Below are 23,988 nucleotides of genomic sequence, written 5' to 3' on the forward strand. Positions count from 1 at the left end.
AAGATTGGGCACCACTAATAGAACTATTTTAAACTTGTTCTCAACAAGGCTTAAAGTAAATTTATCCTAAACAAATAGCATTCTCAAGAAAACAATAGTATCAGTGTATTTTTCCCCCAACACTGCTATGCTACACATTTACCATGAAAATGTTTGCTGCTCTATCTTTTCCAGTAAAATACCCAAGGGAACAAAACCCTCAAATTAGACCTGTCTCCTTTTGGAAGTGATTTCTCCAATTTTACCAAAGTTTATACTATTTAAAACTTGTGGGACTTCTCTGGCAGTCCAGCAGTTAAGACTCCGCACTCCCAATGCAAGGGGCACAGGTTCAATCCCTGGTCAGGGAACTAGATCCCACATGCCATGTGGTGTGGCCAAAAAATAAAAAAATAAAATAAAATTCACAGAATTCGGTGTTGAGAGACCCGAGGCACCATTAAAAACAAACAAACAAACACCCCCCAAAAATTTGTGCTCTGAGTAAACATGGGGATAAAAATAAGGGTCATCTTTTGGCTTTAACAAAGTCCTATGCTCTATATAAGTCAAACTAATAGATTAGAATGGTAATACTTGATGCTACTATATACATAGACGCATACCCCACTTTTATCATTTCATCTTACAATTCCAAATATTAATAGTTAAACTTTCAAGTTATTAATAGATTAAAATGCTCAATAATACACAGATATATGTATTAATATACCTATATGTATAACATATACTTAGAGGTATAGTCAACATTTTAACACACCATCTTACATAGTAGAAGAGAAAGCTGAAGAGGCAGGAAGGAACTGTTGGGGGAAGGGGAAGAAAAAGGGAAGGAAGAACATAGTGTTGCTGCTCCTTGAATTTTCCTTAAGTAAAAAAACACAATGAAGCAGAATGTTTAATGAAATGAATAACCAGGCAAAACATTTTCTACTGGCTACATCAGCTAATTTATCAAAATACTTTGTATTCTGTAAACGCAACAAAGTCACCTATTATTTTATAGTATGCTTATTTTTCTTGCTATTTATGACTGACAGATGCCTCTTGCCCTCCAGTGATAAATTTTAAATTGAATCACAGTAAATTTTTGGAAGGAAAGGATGATTTTATAAAAGAAACAAAACAAGGGAAGTAGAAATTTTACTTACTCCAAATGAATTGTACTTTACAGTAGTGAATTCTATTACTCAAGTAGAAAGGAATGAACAATGAACTACACAATTCCTAAACACGCATGCAGAGGCTCTTTTTAGGTCCCAAAATGTCAAGTAAAAAGGGAAGTGTTGATCAATACACGAAGGAATAGACAGAGATTTATTATTTCAAAGAAAATAAAATTTCACTTTGACAATTATTTTCTGGGAAGCAGAGACTTCACTCTCCTTAAGTTTCCCCCAAAGCCACCGTAATTTCAAACGGTCTTGGTGACAGCGCAGGCAGTCACTCCAGCTTACGTGGGGACTGGGGAGTGGGAGCGAGAAAAGTGCTATCAATCTAACTCAGCAAAGCTCACCCAACAGTATTTTAAAAACCTGCTCCCCAATATGCTCCCTCCCGACAAGTTAAAAAACAACAACAAAAAAGGAAGGGGGGTGAGTAGAAAATACCAAGGGTTTTTGGCTGAGGGGAACTCACTTTTCAAGAGGTGATGGTGATGTGCTGCCAGTCTCTGGAAGTGCGTGAACAAGCACCGGAGGTTTCGGGGGCTGAGAGAAGAAAAGGGGATAGTGCTCAGATCAGTTTCAGGTGGCTGGAGCGAGGTGGGGCCGGGACGAGGCGGACGTGGAGGGGGGCGGGGTGTCCGACACGAACACAAACACAAACACATTTCGCGTCCCCAGGGAGGGCGGACCGACGCCACCTCATCATTCCCCGCCCCTGGAGCCCGCGGTCCTCCTCGGACCTAGGGCCCGTGGTCCTTGCGAAGCAGCCCAGCCCCAGGGGAGCCGTAGGGGCCGCAGAGGCCCTGCTCGCTGTAACGACTGCGGAGAAGCTACGAACCTCCCCGCGAGTCGGTGAGAGACACGGTGGAGGCCGCGGGGAGGAAGGTGAGGGAGTGAAGCGCTCCTCCCCAACCCGTCTCGAACGCGCGGGAAGCGGTCTACCCACCCCCAACTCTGTCCCGTAGGCAATCGCCGCTCCCACCTTCCGCCGCCGCCTCGAGGGAAGTCGGAACGACGGGGGTCACGGCGGGGGTCAGAGGGTAAAGGTCTTGCTCCCAGCAGCCTCCGCGGTGGATACGTCGCCATCTTGGATCCGCGGGACAAGAAAATTCATGCGGTGAGTTTTTGGCAAATTTTCGGAAGTCTGGCAGTGGGGCGCGCGGCGGGGGCGGCGGATTCGGGGCCCCCGCAAGGCGGGGGAATGCCTCGGGGCCGGGCCGGTCGCGCCCGGGGTCCGCGGGCAGCGTCCCGGCCCGCCGCTTCCCGTTGCTTTTGTCTCGGCTCCAATCGAGAGAGGGAGAACGGAGCGGGCGGGGGGGGGGTGGTGGCGGTGGAGGGAGGGAGGGGGTGTGTATGGGGAGGGTGGTGGACGGGACGTAAAGCGTCGCTGTAGTCGGGTCGCTGCAGCGGCAGTTCTGGATCCTAGGCCGGGTCCCTTCAGCTGGCGCTGGGGTTTCCCCCAGACTTCTCTCCCCCGGGCTCCCTCCAGCGCGGAGGAGCCTCCGCCGCGCTGCTTCCTGGGGAAGAAGAGAAGGCGGCAGCGGCGGTGGCCAAGGACCCCGGGCCCGCTTTAGACGGCGCTGCCGCCTTCCTGGCAGCTGCCGCGGTCTCTGGCTCTTCACATTCTCTCAATACACGCACATCATCTGCAACTTATGTGTGTTTCTGTGTATGTACACGTAAATGGTGGGGGACACTGGACTGGCTAACGGGCCTCAGGAGCTGCCAGGCCCTTGGGTACAGAAGGCTATGGGTGGTGGAAGAGAAAGAGTGCAACTGGGATGCTTCCTCTGCTTCCGTACCCGGAGGGTGAAGCTTCCGTGGTCTGGTAGAGACTTAGTCCGGAGAATCCTGGGGCGGCGGAGGAACCCGAGGCGCCTCTGTCTGTGAAGTTGCTAGCCCTAGGTTTCTACTTCCGCCGGGGCCTCTCCACCTTTTGCTGTCTTGGGTCTAACTTAAAAGTTTCGCGGAACAAGTGACTGGGGTTGAAAGAGGCGCTCCTAGTTCTTAGTTTAGGCTCTGTGGTCCGTCTAGGAGAGACAGCCTCTAACTCTTGGTAACTATGGGCCTTGGCGAATACGAGTTTTTTCCTTTTATGAGAACATTTCCAAGGTCTTAGAATTTGCGTTTATTCCAGGCACTGTGGGTATATTACAACTACAAAAGTCTTACATACGGGTACCAACCTCTTGGAAGGAACCTAAACATCAGCTTCCTTCGAATCCTAAGAGATGCCTTCACTTTTCAACATCCAGAAGACCGAATGCAACACATTTTGCTTCAAAACTCTTGGTCAAAGAATCCTACTGCTTTCTTAATCTTCTGGACGGTTTCTAATAATTAAATACAGTGATATCAACCCTAGATTCTTGGCGAAATGGTAGGAAGTACCTAGTTAGAATCTGTTCACGAGGGAGGCCATGCTTGAATTTAGAGTTCAAAGTTGAACAGATTTTCTGTCATGCTTGATTTTAGGAATTTCTAGACCTCTAGAATCATAAGTACAGCGTTATTTGCCTCTTAAAACAACATAAGTGGAAGTAATAAAGTAGGGGGCGGGGCTTAGAAATTTGAAAATATCTCTTTACATACCGGGTTTATGTTGTTGTTTGGGAATACTTGGTATATTTGACGAGTTATTTCCCAAACGCCAGTGAAGACATCTCTTTTGCAATTTTGGAAGATAACTTTATCCCAGATTTAAAGGGTTGCTTAAGAATCACAGTGGACTGAAATGGCTAAATGGCTACATTCAGGTGGTTTGATGTGTACATTCAGATCTCTTTTCATTGAAATACTTCTTAATGGACCAAGATCTTTAGTTAACTTTGTATGTTGAACTCCGCTTCAGTTTGTAGTTCTCGTGTAATATTAAATCTAAAGGAAAAATACAAAGTGCGTGTAAAAAAAAAGACAAAACTTCTCCACTTCTTTTTTGACTTTGTAAGATCCTCATTTAATTTTAAAAAGGTTCTTTACTCTCATTTTTTTTCCTGAGGGCTTGAGTTGCAGTGACTTCTGTGATTACTTTGTATTGTATTTTAGATAGGAATTGAGAAACTTTCACATTTTTTGGCATTCTAATTAATGTAAGCATCATTTGTTGGCAGAACCCTTTTATTCTAAGTATACTGTATAGCGATATCTGTAGCCTAATCTGATACTCTTGGGGAATTAGAATTGCCTGTACATTTAACCAAGCAAGAAATACAACCTTTTAAAGATTTTTAGTTTCTACAATACTTTAGTTTTAAAGTAAATTTATATGGCAGAAAAATGAGGACAAAATGCATGAGTGATTTATATTCCCTTCCATTTCGAAGTACTACTTGATCTTGGAAGATAAACCTCAGAATGATATTCCTCCCCAAGAGAACTAGTTACCTGTGTTTTTACTTAATAACCTTGAATATTTAATTTACTTTTTGATTTTTCATAGGTACTTCACAGTTAGTTCTAATCTGAAAATTCTCTTTGTTCAAAAGTAAATACTTAGATTTATGAGTAGATTTCATTAGAAGTGCTTCTAACCCAGTTGTTTTGGTTCTTATCTCTTCAGCAGATACTGGTATTAAAAGTATTTGTATTTTGAAAGACCTTTACAGAATTTTTTGCAACCCGTGGGAAGTTAGAGTTTTACCCTTTTTACTCACAAATATGCTTCATAAGATTTTCTAATAATACAGAAAAATAAAGAAAAGGTATGCTTCACACCTAAATATGAAATAATGACTAGACATTATTAGATTGGTAAAAATAAGGTAACTATTGTTTGCTCTTTAAAAAGCAGTGTTAAACAGTATTTTTTAATTGTCAACATTTTTAACTGTAGGAAGTTCATTTGTGATGATTACATATTTAAAGGCAAACTTTCCATGTGCTTGCTTAATAGGCATTTGAGGACAATTTATGCAAACAGTGATACAATCTTCAGAAAAGATACTACTAAATAAGATTTTGTTACCTAGACTTCTAGTGGATTTCGTAGCACAAAGAAGCAAAAGAAACCAAGGTACCAGGTAGGGCAGTTTTAGAGGCAGAGTTAATCTGAGTTGCACTGTAATGTTTGAATAGAATTACATGCAATATTGGTATCACAATATTGATATCAAAGGATCTAGTGCTGTGACAGGAATCATTCTGGTTGATGATACATGTGATTGTTCTTCCTTACTATGGATGATTTCTACCCATAATACTTAGAGGAGTTGAATTTCATTGTGACTTTTACTAGGTATTTTTGGAAAGATCTATACTAAAATTAGTGTCTGTTGTAGAACGTCTACCTTCGAAAACAAATAGAATGAACACTAGGGTTTTAAGGTTTTAAAATTATTTTTTAATTTTTAACTTGGTTTTGTGCGTTGAACTTTTCCTTCTTCAACTTAAATACTATATATATATATTTTTTTTTTCTCGTTGCTTTAATTTTTCTGTTTGACATCCTTTTTTAAACTCTTAAAACTCCTCTCATGACAAGTCATGCTGATATGGCTTGTTTATTTATTTACTTTGTCTATACTATTAGAAATGACTTGGAAAAAAGAATTCCTAATATTTTTTTCTGACATCTTGTTCTCTGAAATACAGATGATAATCTCTTGGTATTATCACTTGGGGATATGCTACATTATGCATTAATAAAATGGTTTACAATGTTTATTTTTTGGTAAGGCCACATAGCTTATATAATCATGAAATGCAAAATGAATTACCTAAGAGGAAAAAAACAATTTTCCTTTTCTGGACACACTTTAATATTTTGTATATGTTTACACCAGGGACCTAAGTCTATTTAGATATAGCTAGATATTTTGGACATATCTGCCACTTACCCTGAAAGTTTTCCCTTTTTTTGCTTTCATGCATATGTTTTTATGTGGGGCTTGGAGGGGATGGTGGTGGTATTTTTAGTATCACTTCTCTGTTGTTTGACAAATTTCTTATCGTTCAGAACTACTCTGGTGTCACTTTCTTAAAGAAACCTTTCCTGATTTCCCAAATCCTTCTGCTGTACTGCTTTTATTCTTCAAATTTCTATTATTGAATGTATCACATGGTATTGTAATTTACTGTCCATCCCCACCATCCACCTTAACCTCCACTGGATTGTAAGCACCTGAGAGGTAGGGCTTTGTCATTTATATTTACATTTCTGGTACCTTCTAAGTGCATAATACATAGTAGGTTATCAATAAATATGCAATAAACTGAACTGGTGCCAAATTGTCATTTGACAGTGCAGTCACGTGTTGTTTCCCAATCCACGGGTGGGAAACAACAGATTGGAAAAGGGTATGGGAAGAAGGGCATCCTGCATTCCTTTACTTCCTTGAATCGTTTCTTACAGTTCTGCTTCTTAATTACCTATGGGAAACTAGATAACCAGCTTCTTAGAAAAACGTGTGTGGAGTGAGTACAGGACTGAGGGAAGGTTGTACGTAACAAAGTGTTTCTGGCAGTGTTAAGGTCTGTATTTCTTGCTGTATTTTGTATGGCTAAGGTCATTGGTTGAAGGAGATACTTTGTGTTTACCCCATAATACATTTACAGTTGTTTAACGTGAGCTTCTATTAGATTTGGGCTTTTTGACGTTAGATTCTATGTCCTCCTCCTTGGCCCCCACCTTTTTACTCCCAGTGCCTGACCTAGTGCCTAGTACAAAGTAGGAGTTCTCTAGGTTTTGAATACCATTCTCCTTATGAAAACTGGATGAGATGATTTAATGTATTTTTATTGGCTGTCCAAATTTCCAAAAGCTCTAAAAACTGACTTTTTAAAAAAGCAAGTGTGAAGGCAAATTCCAACTGAAATTGGTAGCCTACTCATGGTCTATCTGTGTTAACCTGATTTTCTGTTTTGATGCAGAAATATTAGTATATTTGATGGCAAGTGCTGTCTAGGCCACCCTGGGAGGTGTTAGGTCATATGTAATATATATGCTATCTTAACTTTCTAAAATCTGACAAATTCCAATTCTGAGAAATACGTGGCCTTTAAGGGCTTGAATAAGAGATTGTGCACCAGTTTTGTGTCCCTTTTTTGAACTATAGAAATCAAAACAGTAAATGACTTACAGAATTGCATTTAGTGGAGATGCTAACATTTTTTTAATGAATTTATTTATGGCTGCGTTGGGTCTTGCTGCTTTATTTGCAGCGGTGGTGGGGGGGGCTACTCTTCGTTGCAGTGCTCCAGCTTCTCTTTGTTCTCTTTGCCTTTGCTTCTCTTTGTTGTGGAGCATGGGCTCTAGGTGTGTGGGCTTCAGTAGTTGTGGCTCGCGGGCTGTAGAGCGCAGGCTCAGTAGCTGTGGCACAAGGGCTTAGTTGCTCCGTGGCATGTGGGATCTTCCTGGACCAGGGATCAAACCCGTGTTCACTGCATTGGCAGGCGGATTCTTAACCACTGAGCCACCAGGGAAGTCCCAAGATGCTAAACATTTGACTTAAGATCTTAGAAATGTCTCATTTGCCTACGTATTTTTCATTGACTTTTTTTTCTTTTTTTTTTCATTGACTTTAATAACTAAAAGCTACTGAAGATACAGAGAGTATATTATTTTTAAAAGAGAGTTTGTTCTAGTACTGGGAACATCAGTTTTTTCTCTGCTTTTAGTGAATTGAAAGGTCTCTCCTTATGTGAAAGTAGATGAGAATGCACGCACAGTACATATTTACTTTGCCAAGGAATGATAAAATAAGCAAGAGGGAGTTTTGTGTTCTGGCACTTTAGGTAACAATGAGTACACTTGGATTTTTTCAAACTTATTGATGTACCATTTTTCCATTTATATATTTGGATGTTGAAACATTACTCCATCTTGTATCAGCATCTGGACAAAATGTAATGACAGATTATGTAATACAATGTGTTTCCGAGAGGAACATTTGGTTTTGTGTCATATCTGGCAGGAATGTGTTTTTGTGTTACTTTTTACATTGTAAATTACGATGCTTATTTTTATTTTTTTGCGGTATGCGGACCTCTCACTGTTACAGCCTCTCCCAAACCCGCGTCCCCTACATCGGCAGGCGGACTCTCAACCACTGCGCCACCAGAGAAGCCCTGTGGTTGTCATTTTGATGTTAAGTTTTAAAATAAGGTTAAGTTTTAACATTAACATAAAGATAGAACAATCAAACTGTTTTGATTAGTATGAAAATTAGTAAATGGGAATTTTGAAGGCCATTTTATCCTTGGATTGGACTCAGCATCTAGTGTCTTTCTCACTTAATTTAATGCTACTCTATAGGGAAAATCCTGATTTATCAAATTAAGTAGATGTAAGTAGAAGGTTTGTTTTTTGTTTTTAATTGATCATTCTGAAGATTCAGGATCATTTAATTAAATATGGAAATTTGAAAGAGAAGTATTAGGAAATTTGTGTTTCAAGTTTGACTTTCTGGGAGAATGCAACAGCTGCTCACATATTTTAAAATGATAAACATATTCATCAAGAAACACCAAAACATTTAGTAATAATCCTGTGTTATAGTGAGAGTAAGTAATAATATTATATTACAGGTACTACATTTTACACATTTACTTATTGCACAATTATACTTTGAGGTAATGTGCTAACTTTGTCTTGATTTAATAGTGCATGGAATAGTGCTTTAGGGGTGTCGTTTATAATTTTATGTGAGTGAGCATGTCTGGCCTTAGATTAGAAAAAATTCAGAGCTATAGAAACTTTCTAATCTATGCACACTTAAGAGAAATTGTACATATATTCATAGACATGTCAGGCCAAACTTTGAGGTCTGTAGCAAAACTATTTAACCTGATGGAAGAGATAGCAGTCTCCAAATTTTAAATTTGATACATGATGCACTTTTGTGTTACGTATCTAAAATAGATATGTATGTATAAAACAATTATATATAGTCCAGTGCTTCAGGGAATTTGACCTCTGACTGCTATTAAGATGTTTCAGAGCATAGTTTGAAAGTGAAGACTTTTTCTTCTGTCTGCAGATGGAAAGTTCATAGAACTTGCTTGTTTTTGAGTAGACACTTTCAACTAAATCCTTTAATTTGAGTGTTTATTTTCTTCTAGACATTGCTGTAAGTGCTGGGTATATATGATGGTGAACAAGACAAGTTTCCGCCTTCATGGAGCTAATGTGTTAGAGGGGGAGACGGATAATAAACAAGTAAACAATTTCAGAAGGTGGCAACTGTGATGAAGAAAAGGGGGATACGGGTACAGTAATTGGTTAGGGATGGAAGGAGGAGACTAAGGAAGATGATGAGGGCAAGACCTCTCTGGAGGTGGCTTTTGAGCAGAAACTGAGAAAGGAGAAAGCCATGCAAAAATCTGGGTCAATGTGTTTCCAGGCAGAAAGAATAGAAGACCCTGAGATGGAGTCAAGTTTTTCATGTTTGATGAAAACAGGAATTTCATCAGTAGTTACTTAGTGCTTTCTGCATAAATAGGGGTAAACTCTAAAGGGAAAAAGAAAAAGATGATTAAGATGTAAATCTTTGTCTTTCAACTGCTGAAAATGTTGTGATGGACCCAGTAATAGGTTATAGGGAGGAAGAATTTTCATTTAAGAGGCCATGATGTTTTCTGGATCAGGTGTGGGGGGGTATCTCTGTATTAGTAGAAATTATAAAGGAGAGTAAACTTAAAACTTTCTTTGTGTTTGCATAGAATTATCAAAACCTCTAAAAGATTTTGTTTTTGCAATATTTTAGATAGATTTTTCTAAGAAATTAATCAGTAATGATTTTCATGTTTACTTAGACTTCCTTGTACAGTTCAATAAATATATTACTAGGTGCCATACACTGTTAGAGATGCAGTGAATACTTGAAGTTCACTTTTTGTGGTGCATGTTATGGGTACATGCTAGAGTAGAACAACCTTGTTTGAGGGAGTTAAAGAGTTGGTTTCTGGTCAGTGATGTTTGAACTGGGTTCTGAAGGGTGATTTGGAGTTCACTTAGGTAGGGGAGGATGCGCAATCAGCATTGCAAATACAAAAAGTCTGGAAGACTAGGCTGGATTTAGAGAATGGCACAGTAATCTATCGTTCTTGATGCAGTTCTGCGACCTCATGAGAAGTTGACTGAGGGAATGAATTTGCCATAGTGTGAGAGACTTTTTTTTACATGATGAGGAATAATTAACCAATTTCTTTTTGACAATGCAAGTGAAAATCAGATTTGTGCTTCAGGAGGAAATTTTAGATTCCACAGACGATTTATAATTAAATTTACAAGCTTGATGCTTTAGTGTATTTCTAAAGTTTTTGAAGGATTTTTTTTCTCTCTGTTAGAGAAATTATAGAGTCATTCTGTATTCATATTGGCAGGATTTTTAATTATTAAGAACTTTGAAAGTCTGTAGTTTATCTTCCAGAGAACTTGTTATACATATAAACCAATGTCCATAATGAAAAGTTTTATATTAATGGATGGAATTTGTTATATAAGTTTTAGGGCAGGCAGAGTTTGAATGTTGTTATTTGACATTATTTGCAGGCATGAGATTTAACATTACTTCAGTAAATTAGAGTAATACCAAAAAAATCTAAATTAGCAATATAATCATTCATAGGAGCTTATACCTATAATATATTGCTAGCAGTGCATATTTTACAATGCTGAGGTGTGTGTGTTCTTCAAAATACTGTACATAACAGCTGTGCATTTATTTTAGGTTGCTAGCATTATTTATTCTGACATTGAAAAAAAAAGAGCCCAAATGAATGTTTTTAAATAAAAAGAATTGATTCCCTAAGAATGCAGTTTGAGCAAATTACTACTTTGATAGTATGCATTATATACCACTTTTTCATAGCAAACGTTAATGATTATACGTGATGACTTGGAGCTGCCCAAGTTGCCTAATTGTTTAGTTCATTTTTGACTGAATAAAATGGAGCTCATTATAACTATTTCCTATTAAAGGGAGTTATATTTTGCTGGAATTTTACATGATTTTGTTAAAGTCTCTGGTACTAACCAGCCTGAGTTGGAATCACCAATTATGCTTTTAATTAGCTGTGTAACTTAATCCTCTCTAAACTTCAGTTTTCTCACTCGAAAAATGTGGATAGGTAACTGTTTACCTCATAAGGTTGATATTAGGAATAAAGCCTCTTTTGGGTGTTTTTGTTTGTTTTTTGCTTTTGTTTTTGGAGTGGGACTTGCCACTTAAATATGAGCTTCTGAGGCAAATGAGAATTAGCCACAATTTGTTTCATAGAGTACACCATGCTTTTTTTTGTATCAAATTTATAAATGTAAACAAGAAGAGTGCAATTTTGTTCTTACAGTCTAGACATGTTTTTCCTACGAGGAATTTTGTTTAGATGGTGTTGTGTTAAGTATTATGTGTAATATTCTGGGTAGCATAGATACATTTTTTTTTAACATTTTTATTTCAGGAAGGAGCTTTTTTTTTTTAAAAGTGTTTTCAGCCATTCTCTAATGTGGTTTAATTAATTTATTTATTTTTGCTGTGTTGGGTCTTCATTTCTGTGCGAGGGCTTTTTCCAGCTGTGGCAAGCGGGGGCCACTCTTCATCGCAGTGCGCGGGCCTCTTACTATCGCGGCCTGTCTTGTTGCGGAGCGCAGGCTCAGCAGTTGTGGCTCACGGGCCCAGTTGCCCCGCGGCATGTGAGATCCTCCCAGACCAGGGCTCAAACCCATGTCCCCTGCATTAGCAGGCAGATTCTCAACAACTGCGCCACCAGGGAAGTCCAGCATAGATACATTTTAGCATTGCTCTATCTGAAGCATTTGGCATGGTGCATGGCACCTAATAGGCATTTAATAATTCCTTTGTTAAATGGGATAAATCTAATGGGAGAGCATTGACTTAGGACTCGGACTGTGTCTACCACTTACAGCCTGAGTTAGGTTATCTATAGCAAGTTACTTCTCTATGCCTTAGTTTCCATTTCCTTAAAATTAATAAAATATCTTCTCTTAGGCTTATTTAGAGGATCAATTACAGTGCAAAACACCTGACAATAGGTTCTTAGCAATGTTGGTTCCTCTTTTCCTTTATACAGAGTAAATATTTCAGAATTCTGGAGGAAGTTCAGAGGAAATATTTAATATAGCACCTATAATTTACTTTTTGGAAGTTGCGAAAGGTCACTTATTTACCTTTGAGCGTGTGCTCTTCTTTAATGGAGGGATAATATATTATTTTGGAAGACTACCACACTTGGATTCAGAAGATGGGTGCTAGTCTGGTCTCCATGAATTTATTAGCTATGTGTCTGGGCAGATTAGTATTGGAGAACCTCAGCTTTTTAGTCATTTATACCTCCTAATGTTGCTGATGAGAACTGAGGTATTGAAAGCAAAAATGTTTGGCTAACTGTAAAGCATGTGAAATTACGGTAATGAGTCCTGATTATTAGTGGTTGTAATGAAACTAGTAGTTTCTTAAGTTGTGTGGTTCATTTATTCATTCACTCATTCAATTTACCTTGTGGTACTGCTGCATTCATATGGTTTGCCCTTCATTTTTATTTAATTAAATATTTGGGTATTGGAGTGGGGAGCGTGGAAGAGTGCGGGAAAAAATGATTCTGCTATGTCTCAGGGTAGGCAGTTAATACTTGCATATTTTTTTGCATGATGAGGTCCTGATACTTTCTGTGTAAGTGTATATAACAGGAGGTCTACCTTGTCTTCATTCCCTCTTCATTAAGGGTGAAAGATTTTGAATATTCTGGTTTATTCCTTGTTTCTGTAACCTGTGTTCTTTCTCCTTATTATTGTTAGCCAGACATATTTTTGTGAACATCATGCATGCCTTTTTTCCCTACAAATAAAATTCATTTGTAATTTATAATTAGAGCATTGAGAAGTCAGTGCAGTAGTTTGAAACTGTTGTATATTCTTTGCATTATTTAATGTGTATGAATAATTTTAAAGATCTTTTGGGTCTGAGCCTTTTGAAGCACTAAAATAAATACCATATAAGGAAAGTAGAATAGTACTAAGTAGCTGCAGTAGCAAAGTAAGGAAAGTGAATCACAGAGTAATGAATTTGGAAAATGATTGTGTATTGAAGGGAAAGGCATTGCTTTTCATGTCACCCTTCTAAAAATCTAGTTAGTGATGGTATGTGCTTGTGAGTTCTGCTGATTGTGATTAATCTCGTACTGTTATTTTAAAAAGTTGCTTTCAAGTAAAATATGTTTTCCTTCTAAAAACATGTAGTAAAACTCTAGAAACTGGAAACTTGCCACCCCCAATTCTCAGGTTGCTCCTCCATTTTTCATATATCTAAGGCAAATAATTTTAAATGGAGCAAAGACAACTCTCTCCTATCTAAAACTTACATATATAACTTATAAAACTTATAAAATAAACTCCTCCGTATCTTCAGATCCTGAACAAGATACGCCCCTTTATAATTTTTGATGGTTGTAATAATGAATAATGATTGTCAGGTACAGCAGTATGCTCAGGCATCAAATATTGATTTATGTCCACTGTGTTTATTATTCTAAGAAGAAGATGATTTGTTAGCACATTTTAGAAAAGTTTACAAAGCCAAAGTCTTTTTACTTAATTTGCTCCAATTAAGTAGAAGTCATTAGAGAATTCATTCTTCAGAATAGTCTACAACCTGAACTACATGGTTAAATAGATTTTATTTTTATTGTATATGCCAGCCTTGGGCAAATAATGTACATGCCAAAATCCCAAGACATGGTAAAGATATGTATTTTTGCTTTTGCAAAATTAGACTGTCAGTTTTAACAGTATTTCAGAAATAGTGTTTATTTCTGATTTACCAGTTGGCACAGAAAAAGGACAGTTACGTTCCTTTGATTTCTAACATTATTCAAATTAATGTATGGAGATTTGAATTTTTTAAAGGGAAGACTCTTGTAATAGAAATGATGTTCTTTTTTTAATATAAATTTATTTATTTATTTTTGGCTGCATTGGGTCTTTGTTGCTGTGCACAGGCTTTCTCTAGTTGCAGCGAGTAGGGGTTACTCTTCGTTGCGGTGCACAGGCTTGTCATTGCCGTGGCTTCTCTTGTGGAGCACGGGCTCTAAGTGCACGGGCTTCAGTAGTTGTGGCTCGCGGGCTCAGTAGTTGTAGCACATGGGCTTAATCGCTCCAGGGCATGTGGGATCTTCCTGGACCAGGGCTCAAACCCGTGTTCCCTGCATTGGCAGGCGGATTCTTAACCACTGCACCACCAGGGAAGTCCCAGAAATGATTTTCTTATAACCTATACCTATTTTGTAGTTTTGGATTCTTGAATACAGATATATATTATTGCAGCATACCAAGGAAGTAATACTGTTATTGAGTGGCTGAAGCAAATGCGAGGTTATGTGCTGAAGGAGACTGTGGTTTAAAAAAAGTAGTTATAATGGCATATACTTATTACAGAAGAAGTGGAAAATAAAGATGAGGAAAAGAAGAAAATAAAAATGACTTGCAGTCCTGCAAACTAGAAGACTGTTAACCTGGGCAAACATTATTTGTTGTTTCCACTGTTTGTGTGTGTGTGTGTGTTTAAAAGCACTCAAGTCTCTTTTGGTTTTTCTCCCTGATATTAAAGTAACAAAAATGAATGTGGAAAATTTGGAAAATTAAGAGAAGTATAAAATAAGAGGAGGGATTTCCCTGTTGGCACAGTGGTTAAGAATCTGCCTGCCAATGCAGGGGACACGGGTTCGAGCCCTGGTCCAGGAAGATCCCACATGCCCCGGAGCAACTAAGCCCTTGTGCCACAGCTACTGAGCCTGTGCTCTAGAGCCCGCGAGCCACAGATACTGAAGCCCGCGCACCTAGTGCCTGTGCTCCGCAACAAGAGAAGCCACTGAAATGAGAAGCCCATGCACTGCAATGAAGAGTAGCCCCCGCCCACCGCAACTACAGAAAGCCCGCGCGCAGCAATGATGACCCAACACAGCCAAAAATAAAATAAATTTATTTAAAAAAATAAAAGAGATAAAACATCCACAGACAACCAGTCTTCATTTTTGTAATAGGGAAATTGGGCTATACTTACTGATTTATCATCTCTGTGTTTTTTTAAAATTTACATCATAAGCATTTCCTAGTGTCATTTAGTATTTACCCAAAATATGATTCTTAATGGCCAGAGCATAACTGACCTAATGATTCCTTATTATTGAACATTCAATTTTATTTTGATTCTCCACTTATATAAGTAGCACTGTGATGAATAGTTTTGTATCTGAATTTTTGTTTACATATTTGGTTATTTCTTTAGAAAACACTTCTGTAAGTATAATTATTATTTTAAAGTATTAGAGGTACTTTCAGTGCTTATTATGTAATGCTGTGTCCTTAGTCGAATTACTTTTCAAGCTTTAGTGCCCTCTCCTGTAAAATAGGTATAATAATGATATTTATCTCGGGATTGTTAGGAGTGAATGACAGTATATGCACAGTGTTTAGCTCGGCCTGTAGCATAAAGGATACCTCTTAGAGGCTTTCCTCAACTGCTTTTTCTTAAGTAGGCCCCTCCTCCTGTAGCATCTCTTACAATTAATCATTATTTAACAGTTTGTCTCATTCCACCACTAGAGGATGAGAAGGGATCAAGTCAGTTTTATTTACTAATGTGTATTTGAAGCCTCATATAGGGCCTGACAAATATTTGTTGAATGTATGAAAAGTTATTTTCCAAAGCTTTTAATATTTACTTGCCTTACAGCAAGGCTGTGCCAGTTTACATTCTCACCAGCTATGTGTGAATTATCTTTTTTACTTTATTGTCAGTGAAACTGAGTATAGTATGGTTGTGTAAAAAAAAATTGTCCTAAATTTTGAAGGTGTAAGCTTATAATTTAAAAAAAGTTGAATTGTTTTGTTTTTCTGAAGAGTGAATCTTTTTATTGTGTAATTTGTGTTTTACATGTTTTCTGTTCATATTCTTTATTGTCAGCAATAATAAGAATAAAAATAAGAATAAGAGTAAAATAATTATAATCCTGTTGGTGGTCCCTTCCTAGGCATCCTGTGGGGAAAAGTAAGTAATATTTCCTGTGGGAAAAAGTAACTAATAATTAATATTACACAAATAAATGAAGTTAGCAAACATATAGTGGTACTGTACCAAAATTGACGACAAACTAGTTTAAACAGGTTAAAGTGACAATGTGAAAGTTTAAGGAGATTTTTGTCTAATATACTGTAGCAACACTAAAAATGTAGCTAAGATGTTATGTTAATGCAAAAATCAGATTATATTTTTACTGTTTTCTTAAGCTTATGCTGTCTGGAGGGCAATTTAATATCCATGGATAAATTTGAAAAGATTAAGTGGTTTGCTAGTGGAGAGTATGCAAAGTAAGATTTAGGTACTTTATTAGATACTTTGTGTGTTATTTATTCATTCATTTGACAAATGTTTAACTCCTGTTATGTGTCAGGCACTGTTCTAAGGGAATTATAGTGTACAAAATAAAAAATAAAACATGGTTTGGCAGATGGTGGTGTGGGTATGGAGAGAAAGAGACCAAAGGAGTATGATGTATGTATGGGATTCAGATTTAAATTGGTCATGGAAGTCCTCCCCTAGAAAGTGATTGAGTGAGCCTGTGGTGAGGGACCAATCCCGTGCATATTCAGGAGAAAGGGGTTCCAGGAAGCGACAAAAACAAGAGCAAATGCCCTGGGAGAGGATGTTTTATGATTTGATGTATTATGATTGAAAAATTGCCGGAAGTCTATGTGGCTGGAGTGTGGTGGGAAGGGAGGAGAATGGTAGATGGGTGAAGAAAAGGTAGGGACTAGAGGTAAGTTAGGAAAGATTTTGTAAAGCCATCATAAGGTCTTTGGCTTTTACTTTATGTAAAATGATCTTACATATACTCTTCACAGTTGTTATGCAAAGTTTGTTGAATGCTTCTCATTTTACAGTTGATTAAATAAAGGTTCTGTAGGACAGCCTATAATTAACTTCTCCAAGTTCATATAGCTAATGAGTGGCAGAACTAAGATAAAAACTTAGGTCTTTGACTTCAAAGCTTATGACTTTTCTTTACACTGTTATTCTTCTTGCTCTAGTATATTTCTGGAGGCATTCACTTTTTTTTTCCCCCCTTAAACCAGGATCCATAGTGTGGATTCAGGTTGAGTGTCGATGCACACGTGTGTGACTGAAAGAAAAAAAAAACCCTCAGAAAACAGTTTCCTTACTGCAAGATGCATTCAGATGCATTCAGATGTTTTATATATATGTTTCTATATATCATGGTAGTTTTGACTCACTTGATTTCATGGCCCACTGTTGGAGTCTGTATTTTGAAAATCACTGCACTGTTTCTTTTGGAATACCAGAAGTTCCATATTTATCTATGGCTCTGAATTATGCTAAGTGTGGCTTCTATGTTTACTTAAAAAGCATTTCTTATATCTATAGAATTAGCTCTTAAATTGGGAAGCAAGTGTAATGCAATTAGTAGATTACAAAAATATATATGTAACATTTGAAGATTCATATATGATTTAAATTCCTTGCAGGAAAAACTGTAACTTAGTAAGGAAACTTTAGTTGGCTGAATTAAATCTTGTAGTAAGAGGACAGGGCAGTTAAGAACAAGGAAGCTAATGCTGCTAGTATTACTATTACTGATTTCTGTCAAATGTTTATTATACTAAGATTTTTTTTAAAGCACATTAATATGTTACTTAAATATTTTAGGAAGATTTAAAATATATTTACATGTATCTCCTATTAAGATTTTGCTTTCTCAGGGCAGGACCCATTTTCATTTGGTATCTATAGGAACTAATGCCATTCTTTTTCTTTCTCTCAAGGTTTTTTCTTACCATTCTTTTTTTTTTTTTTTTTTTTTTTTTTGCGGTACACGGGCCTCTCACTGTTGTGGCCTCTCCTGTTGCGGAGCACAGGCTCAGCGGCCGTGGCTCACGGCCCCAGCTGCTCCACGGCATGTGGATCTTTCCGGACTGGGGCATAAACCCGTGTCCCCTGCATCGGCAGGCGGACTCTCAACCACTGCGCCACCGGGGAAGCCCTTACCATTCTTATTTTTAAATAACTTTGTTAAGTAAGTTTACGTATAATACAAGACAGCCATTTAAGTTTTTTTAACGAGAGTTTTGACAAATTTATGTACCATGTAACCATCACCACAATCCAGATAGAAACATTCCCATCACACCCAGAGTTCTTATTCCAGGCAGTCTTCATTTGTAGCCACAGGCAAACCTCTGATTTGCTTTCTGTCACTGTAGATTAGAATTCTTTTTAGAGGTTTGAACAAATGGAATTGTACAGTATGCATTCTTTTGTGCCTGACATCTTTTGCTCAACGTAATATTTTTGCTTCCTCAGGGTTGTTTCGTGTACCAATCACTCATTTCTTTTGGATAGTTTTTTGTTGTGCTCTTGTAACTGGGCCTAAAAACATGTTGGTTGAATGAATGCGTATTTGGTACAGTGAGTATCCCTCCCTCCACAGTTTTGCTGCATTTCTTCCTCTATCATGAGGACGCTAAATCCTCTTCCAGATTGTGTGTTGCTAGACTTAAATTTATGTATCGATTATGTGAAGGTGTGATTTAATAGTAAAAAATGTTAAAGGTTTACAGCTAAATGACCTTGACATGAAACCTTGTCCTTGTTCTACCATCCTATACATACAGGCAAGTTACTTAACCTTTCTGAAGCTTAGTTTCCTTTTTTCTAAATTGGAGGTAATTATACTTAACTTGAATATTGTTGAAGTATTAAAGGTGTTGTATATAAACATTGTATGTAAAGCAAACATACTAGACTCTTGTAAAAATAGGAGTGTAATTCAATGGTGTTTATTGGGTGGTGGTGTCTAGCATCTCCTTTTTACCTACTTAACAAAATTGTGCCTACCCATGTAGCTGCAGTTTTGTATTTTTTATTAGTATTCATTAGTAGTTTGAAGAAACACGTGTTTATGCTTACTAAAAGTTTCATCTAATGAAAGTGATTAAGGTCTTGATTAGTTTACTTTAGTCTGGGGTCCCCAACCCCTGGGCTGCGGACTAGTACTGGTCCTCTGCCTGTTAGGAACCAGGCCACACAGCAGGAGGTGAGCGACAGGTGAGTGAGCGAAGCTTCATCTGCTGCTCCCCATCGCTCTATCCCCATCACTCGCATTACTGCCCAAACCATCTCCCCGCGCCCCCCGCCCCCGTTCCCCGCCGGTCTGTGGGAAAATTATCTTCCACAAACTGGTCACTGGTGCCAGAAAGGTTGGGGACCGCTGCTTTAGGTCACAAAATTTCTGCTAATTAAAATTCTAATAAAAATAATAAGTCATAAAACTTTTTTAACAGCTTGGAAGGCTTAGTAAATTATAAAGAATGGGGAAAAAGACCAGTAATATCAACTCTTCGTTATTGGTGGATAATTATTTCAGAGTAATATGCTAGTGGGGAGTAAGCAACCAGGAAACTAACGTTTTATTCAGTTACGTTCTGTAGTAGGTGCTGTTCTCTTACCGTTTATTCATTCAGCAAATTTTAATTAATGCCTGCTAGGTAGCAGATACTTTTCTAGGACATACTTTTCCACCTCACTTTTGTGGACTTTTGAGATTGATGATGATGATGGTGGTTATTTTAAATCCTCTGTATGTTTGTTGAGTGCAGTAATATTTTTATTTGGCCTTGGAACTGAGGAGAGTTAATGTGGGTTTTAGCAGATTAAATCAGTAGTGTGTACTTGTGGCCAGAAGATAGTTTTAAACTTATGTAAATAACTAAAAAGTTATTAAATTTTATATTTTGACCATAAACATTGATTGTGCTTGTATCAAATTGGACTTGACCTTTGGAAAGAACAAATTAAAATGTTAGGGGAATAATAGTAGGTTTTGCTGCTTGTGTATGGTATGTAGAAATTTGAGAATAAGGACACCAAATTTTGAAGGATATCTTTTAGTTGTTTTTTCACTACAAAATTTTAGTTTGCCAATATGTCACATTTTTTAAAAGCTTTTACAGGATGAGTCTAATTGATTTGTTGTCTTATTGATAACTGTTTAAACCAAATATTGATAACTGTTTAACTGCACAATCAGTAGGAAAAAGTTATTAGATGAAAACAGGACAAAGGATGGTTCAGTCTGACAATGTGTAATGTAGAAGAAGAGTTAACAGAAAAAGTACAAAGTGGAAATTAAGTGGGGTTATACGTGGTAAAAAAGTGGGACAGATGATAGAGTAAATTGTGCCTTTGAAGATAGAAAAAAATGAGTTAAGATTCTTAAAAACTAGTATTCAGTTTTTAGGCATTCAGATAGACTAGAAATATCTTCATTTAGGTTAATCCTGAGTGCTTTATACCCCAAGGGATCAATGAAGATAGGAGTGTGTTCGTTATTTCAGTATTTCAAAAATCAAACCTAATTAAAATTAGTATTCTTGGCTTTTCGTAAACAGTATATCAGTTTATGGTAATAGTGGTCATTTTCTGTAGATTAAAATCCCTTGGTTAGTTACATGTGTTTAATAAATAGAGAAAACTATTTTATTTAATAAGATGATAAATAGGAGAAAATACTTTTGAGTCCTTACTGAACAGGTGAGCCTTTTTACACACACACACACACACACACACACACACACACACACACACACACACACACACACACACACACACACACACACACACACACACACACACCCTCATCCTTTGAATGATGACTTACCAATTGTAATCTCAGAAAGTAATTCCTATTACTTTTATCCAGTATACCTTTTGCAATATCACAATACTCTCTGTCTGGCTTAACATTTATCACTATCAAAAATCATTTCTGTTCATTATTTTCTAGCTACATGAAAATTCCATGAGAGCAGGTATCTTTCCTGTCTTATTTTTACTTAGTATCTTGACTGTATCTCCAGCACCTAGAGCAATGTTACATCCCACCAGCGATGTATGAAGGATCCAGTTTTTCCATTTCCTCTCTAATACTTGTCTACTTTTGTGAATGTAGCCATTCTTGTGTGTTTGATCTCATTGTGGTTTTTATTTGGATTTCCCTAATGACTAATGGAAATCTGTTAATCTATTTAAAAAATCCTGTTGGGATTTTGATTGGCATTGTATTTAATTGATCTATAGATCAATTAGAAGAGAGTTGACATCTTAATTATATTGCTTTCCAATTCTTAGACATAGTACGTCTTTTATCTCATCAGTGTTTCATTGTTTTCACCATACAGAACCTGCACATGTTTTGTTAGATTTATAACTATGTATCTCATATTTATGCCTGAATGTCTAATTTTGAGGAAACTATTTGGAGCTGTACTAGCTATTCCTAGCATACAGAAGTAGGATTTTGTTCATATCTTGATCTTGCTTTTGACCTTGCAAAACTTACATAGTAGTTCTAGTTTTTTTGTAAATGGTTTAGCATATTTTACTCAGGCAGTCCGTGCCATCTTCAGATAGGGAAGATTTATTTTTTCTGTTTTTCCAATCTCTGTTTTTTTGTTTGTTCATTTCTTTTTCTTGCATAATTGTACTGCCTGGGACATCCTTGCCTGATTTGTAGTCTTAAAGTGTTAACAGCTTTATTAATTTGTAATTCACATACCATGTTTTAACTCACCCATCTAAGATGTGCAGTTCAGTGGTTTTTAGTATTTTCACAGAGCTTTGCAAACACCACCACAGTTAATTTTAGAGCATTTTTCTCACCTCAGAAAGAACTCTTATACCCTTTAGCGGGCCCTCCCCTTCTCTTTCAACTCCCACCTCCGCCCAGCTTCAGGCAGCCACAGATCTACTTTCTGTCTCTACGCACTTCCCTATCCTACACATTTCATGTAAGTGGAATACATGGTCTTTTGAGACTGGCTTCTTTCACTTGGCATAATGTTTTCAAAGATCATACATGTTGAAGCATTTAGCAATATCTTAATCCGTTTATTGCTGAAGAATATGCTGCAGTATGGATATATCCCATTTATTCATTTATCAGTTGATGGACATTTCCATTGTTTCTACTTTTTGACTATTATGAATAATGATGTTATGGATATTGTGTACAAGTTTTTGTATAGATTTTCATTTTGTGTATGTTTTCATTTCTCTTGGTTGCATACATAGTAGAATTGTTTGGTCAAATCATGATACTGTGTTTAACCTCTTCAACTGCCAGACTATTATCCAAAGCAGCTGTACCATTTTTATTTCCACCAGCAGTGTGTGAGAGTTTCAATTTCTCCAAATCCTGGCTAATACTTGCTATTATTTGTCATTTTTATTGTTGTCATCCTCCTGTGTATGTTGTAGATACCTGATTTACATTACCCTGGTGGTTAATGACATGAACATTTTTTTGTGTACATATTTGGCTACAAATATGTGTTGTCTTCTTTGGAAACATGTCTATTCGGATCCAGATCCTTTGTTTAGTTTTAAACTAGTTTTAAACTAAACTAGTTTGCCTTTTTATTAACCAGTTGTAAGAGTTCCTTGTATACTCTAGGTACAGATTCCTAACTAGATATGTAATTTTCAAATATTTTCTCGCATTCTCTGGGTTTTATTTTTACTTTTTTAATGGTATATTTTCATCACAAACGTTTTTAATTTTGATTAAATCCAGCATATTATCTTGTTACTCATGCCATCATGTTGAAGAACCTAAGGTCACGAAGATTTATCCCTCTGTTTTCTAAGAGTGTTATAGTTTTAGCTCATGCATTTATGTTTACAGCCCATGTGAATTAATTTTTGTATGTGATGTGAGAAAAGGGGTCCAGCTTGATTCTTCTGCATGTGGGTATTAAGTTGTCCCAGCACCATTTGTTGAAAAGACTATACTTTCGCCCATGGAGTTATCTTGGCATCCTGTCTAAAATGAAATGACCATAAAATGTCAGGGTTTATTTCTAGACTTTCAATTCTTTTTTGTTGCTATATCTGTTTTCAAGTCTGGAAGAATGAATCCTTCAACTTTGTTCTTTTTCAAGATTGTTTTTATTAGTCTGAGTGCCTTGAATTTTTGGAATAACTTGTCAGTTTCTTCAAAGAAGCCAGATTGTTTTGAGTCAGTAGATCAGTTTGGGGAGTATTGCCATCTATGTATTCTGGTCTTTGTACTGTCTTTTCCATTTATATGATTGATCTTTAGGTTTTTCAACAATGTTTTATAGTTTTCAGAAGATAAATTTTGTAGTTCTTTTGTTAAATGTATTCCCAAGTATTTCATTCTCTTTGATGCTTCATAACTGAATTGTTTTCTTAATTTCATCTTCAGATTGTTCATTGTTAGTATATAAAAATGCAGTTGATTTTTGCATATTTGTTTTATACTCTGCAAACTTGCTGAACTTTTTTTTTTTAAATAAATTTATTTATTATTTTTGGCCGTGTTGGGTCTTTGTTGCTGTGCGTGGGCTTTCTCTAGTTGTAGCGAGTGGGGGACTACTCTTTGTTGCAGTGCGCGGGCTTCTCATTGCGGTGGCTTCTCTTGTTGTGGAGCATGGGCTGTAGAGCGCACGGGCTTCAGTAGACGCGGCACGTGGGCTCAGTAGTTGTGGCTCACGGGCTTAGATGCTCTGCAGCATGTGGAATCTTCCTGGACCAGGGCTTGAACCTGTGTCCCCTGCATTAGCAGGTGGATTCTTAACCACTGCGCCACCAGGGAAGCCCTGCTGAAGTCTTTTATTAAACTATTATAAAATCTATTACAGACGGTCGCCAACTTAGGATTGTTTGACTTGAATTTTCAACTTTACAGTGGTACAAAAGTGATATGCATTAAGTAGAAACTGTACTTACAATTTTGAATTTTGATCTTTTCCCAGGCTAGCGATATATGGTAG

At 37.2% G+C, this 23,988-nt stretch overlaps 1 protein-coding gene across 3 annotated transcripts in view; it reads left to right on the plus strand.

Moving 5' to 3' along the window:
• Positions 1–2,243: 2,243 nt before the first annotated feature.
• CNOT2 (CCR4-NOT transcription complex subunit 2) overlaps positions 2,244–23,988 on the plus strand; it is a 110,796-nt gene continuing 89,051 nt past the window's right edge. For 2 of the 3 annotated variants that reach the window (XM_082665824.1, XM_082665827.1), the window contains exon 1: positions 2,250–2,283. In XM_082665824.1, the coding sequence (XP_082521950.1) occupies positions 2,279–2,283 (5 nt within the window). In that variant the 5' untranslated portion in view covers positions 2,250–2,278. Of the gene's footprint in view, positions 2,284–23,988 lie in introns of all 3 variants that reach the window. The other variant, XM_082665825.1, reaches the window with a different exon arrangement.

The sequence above is a fragment of the Grampus griseus genome, assembly GCF_964374135.1.
Source record: "Grampus griseus genome assembly, chromosome: 11".
NCBI classification, from domain to species: domain Eukaryota; kingdom Metazoa; phylum Chordata; class Mammalia; order Artiodactyla; family Delphinidae; genus Grampus; species Grampus griseus.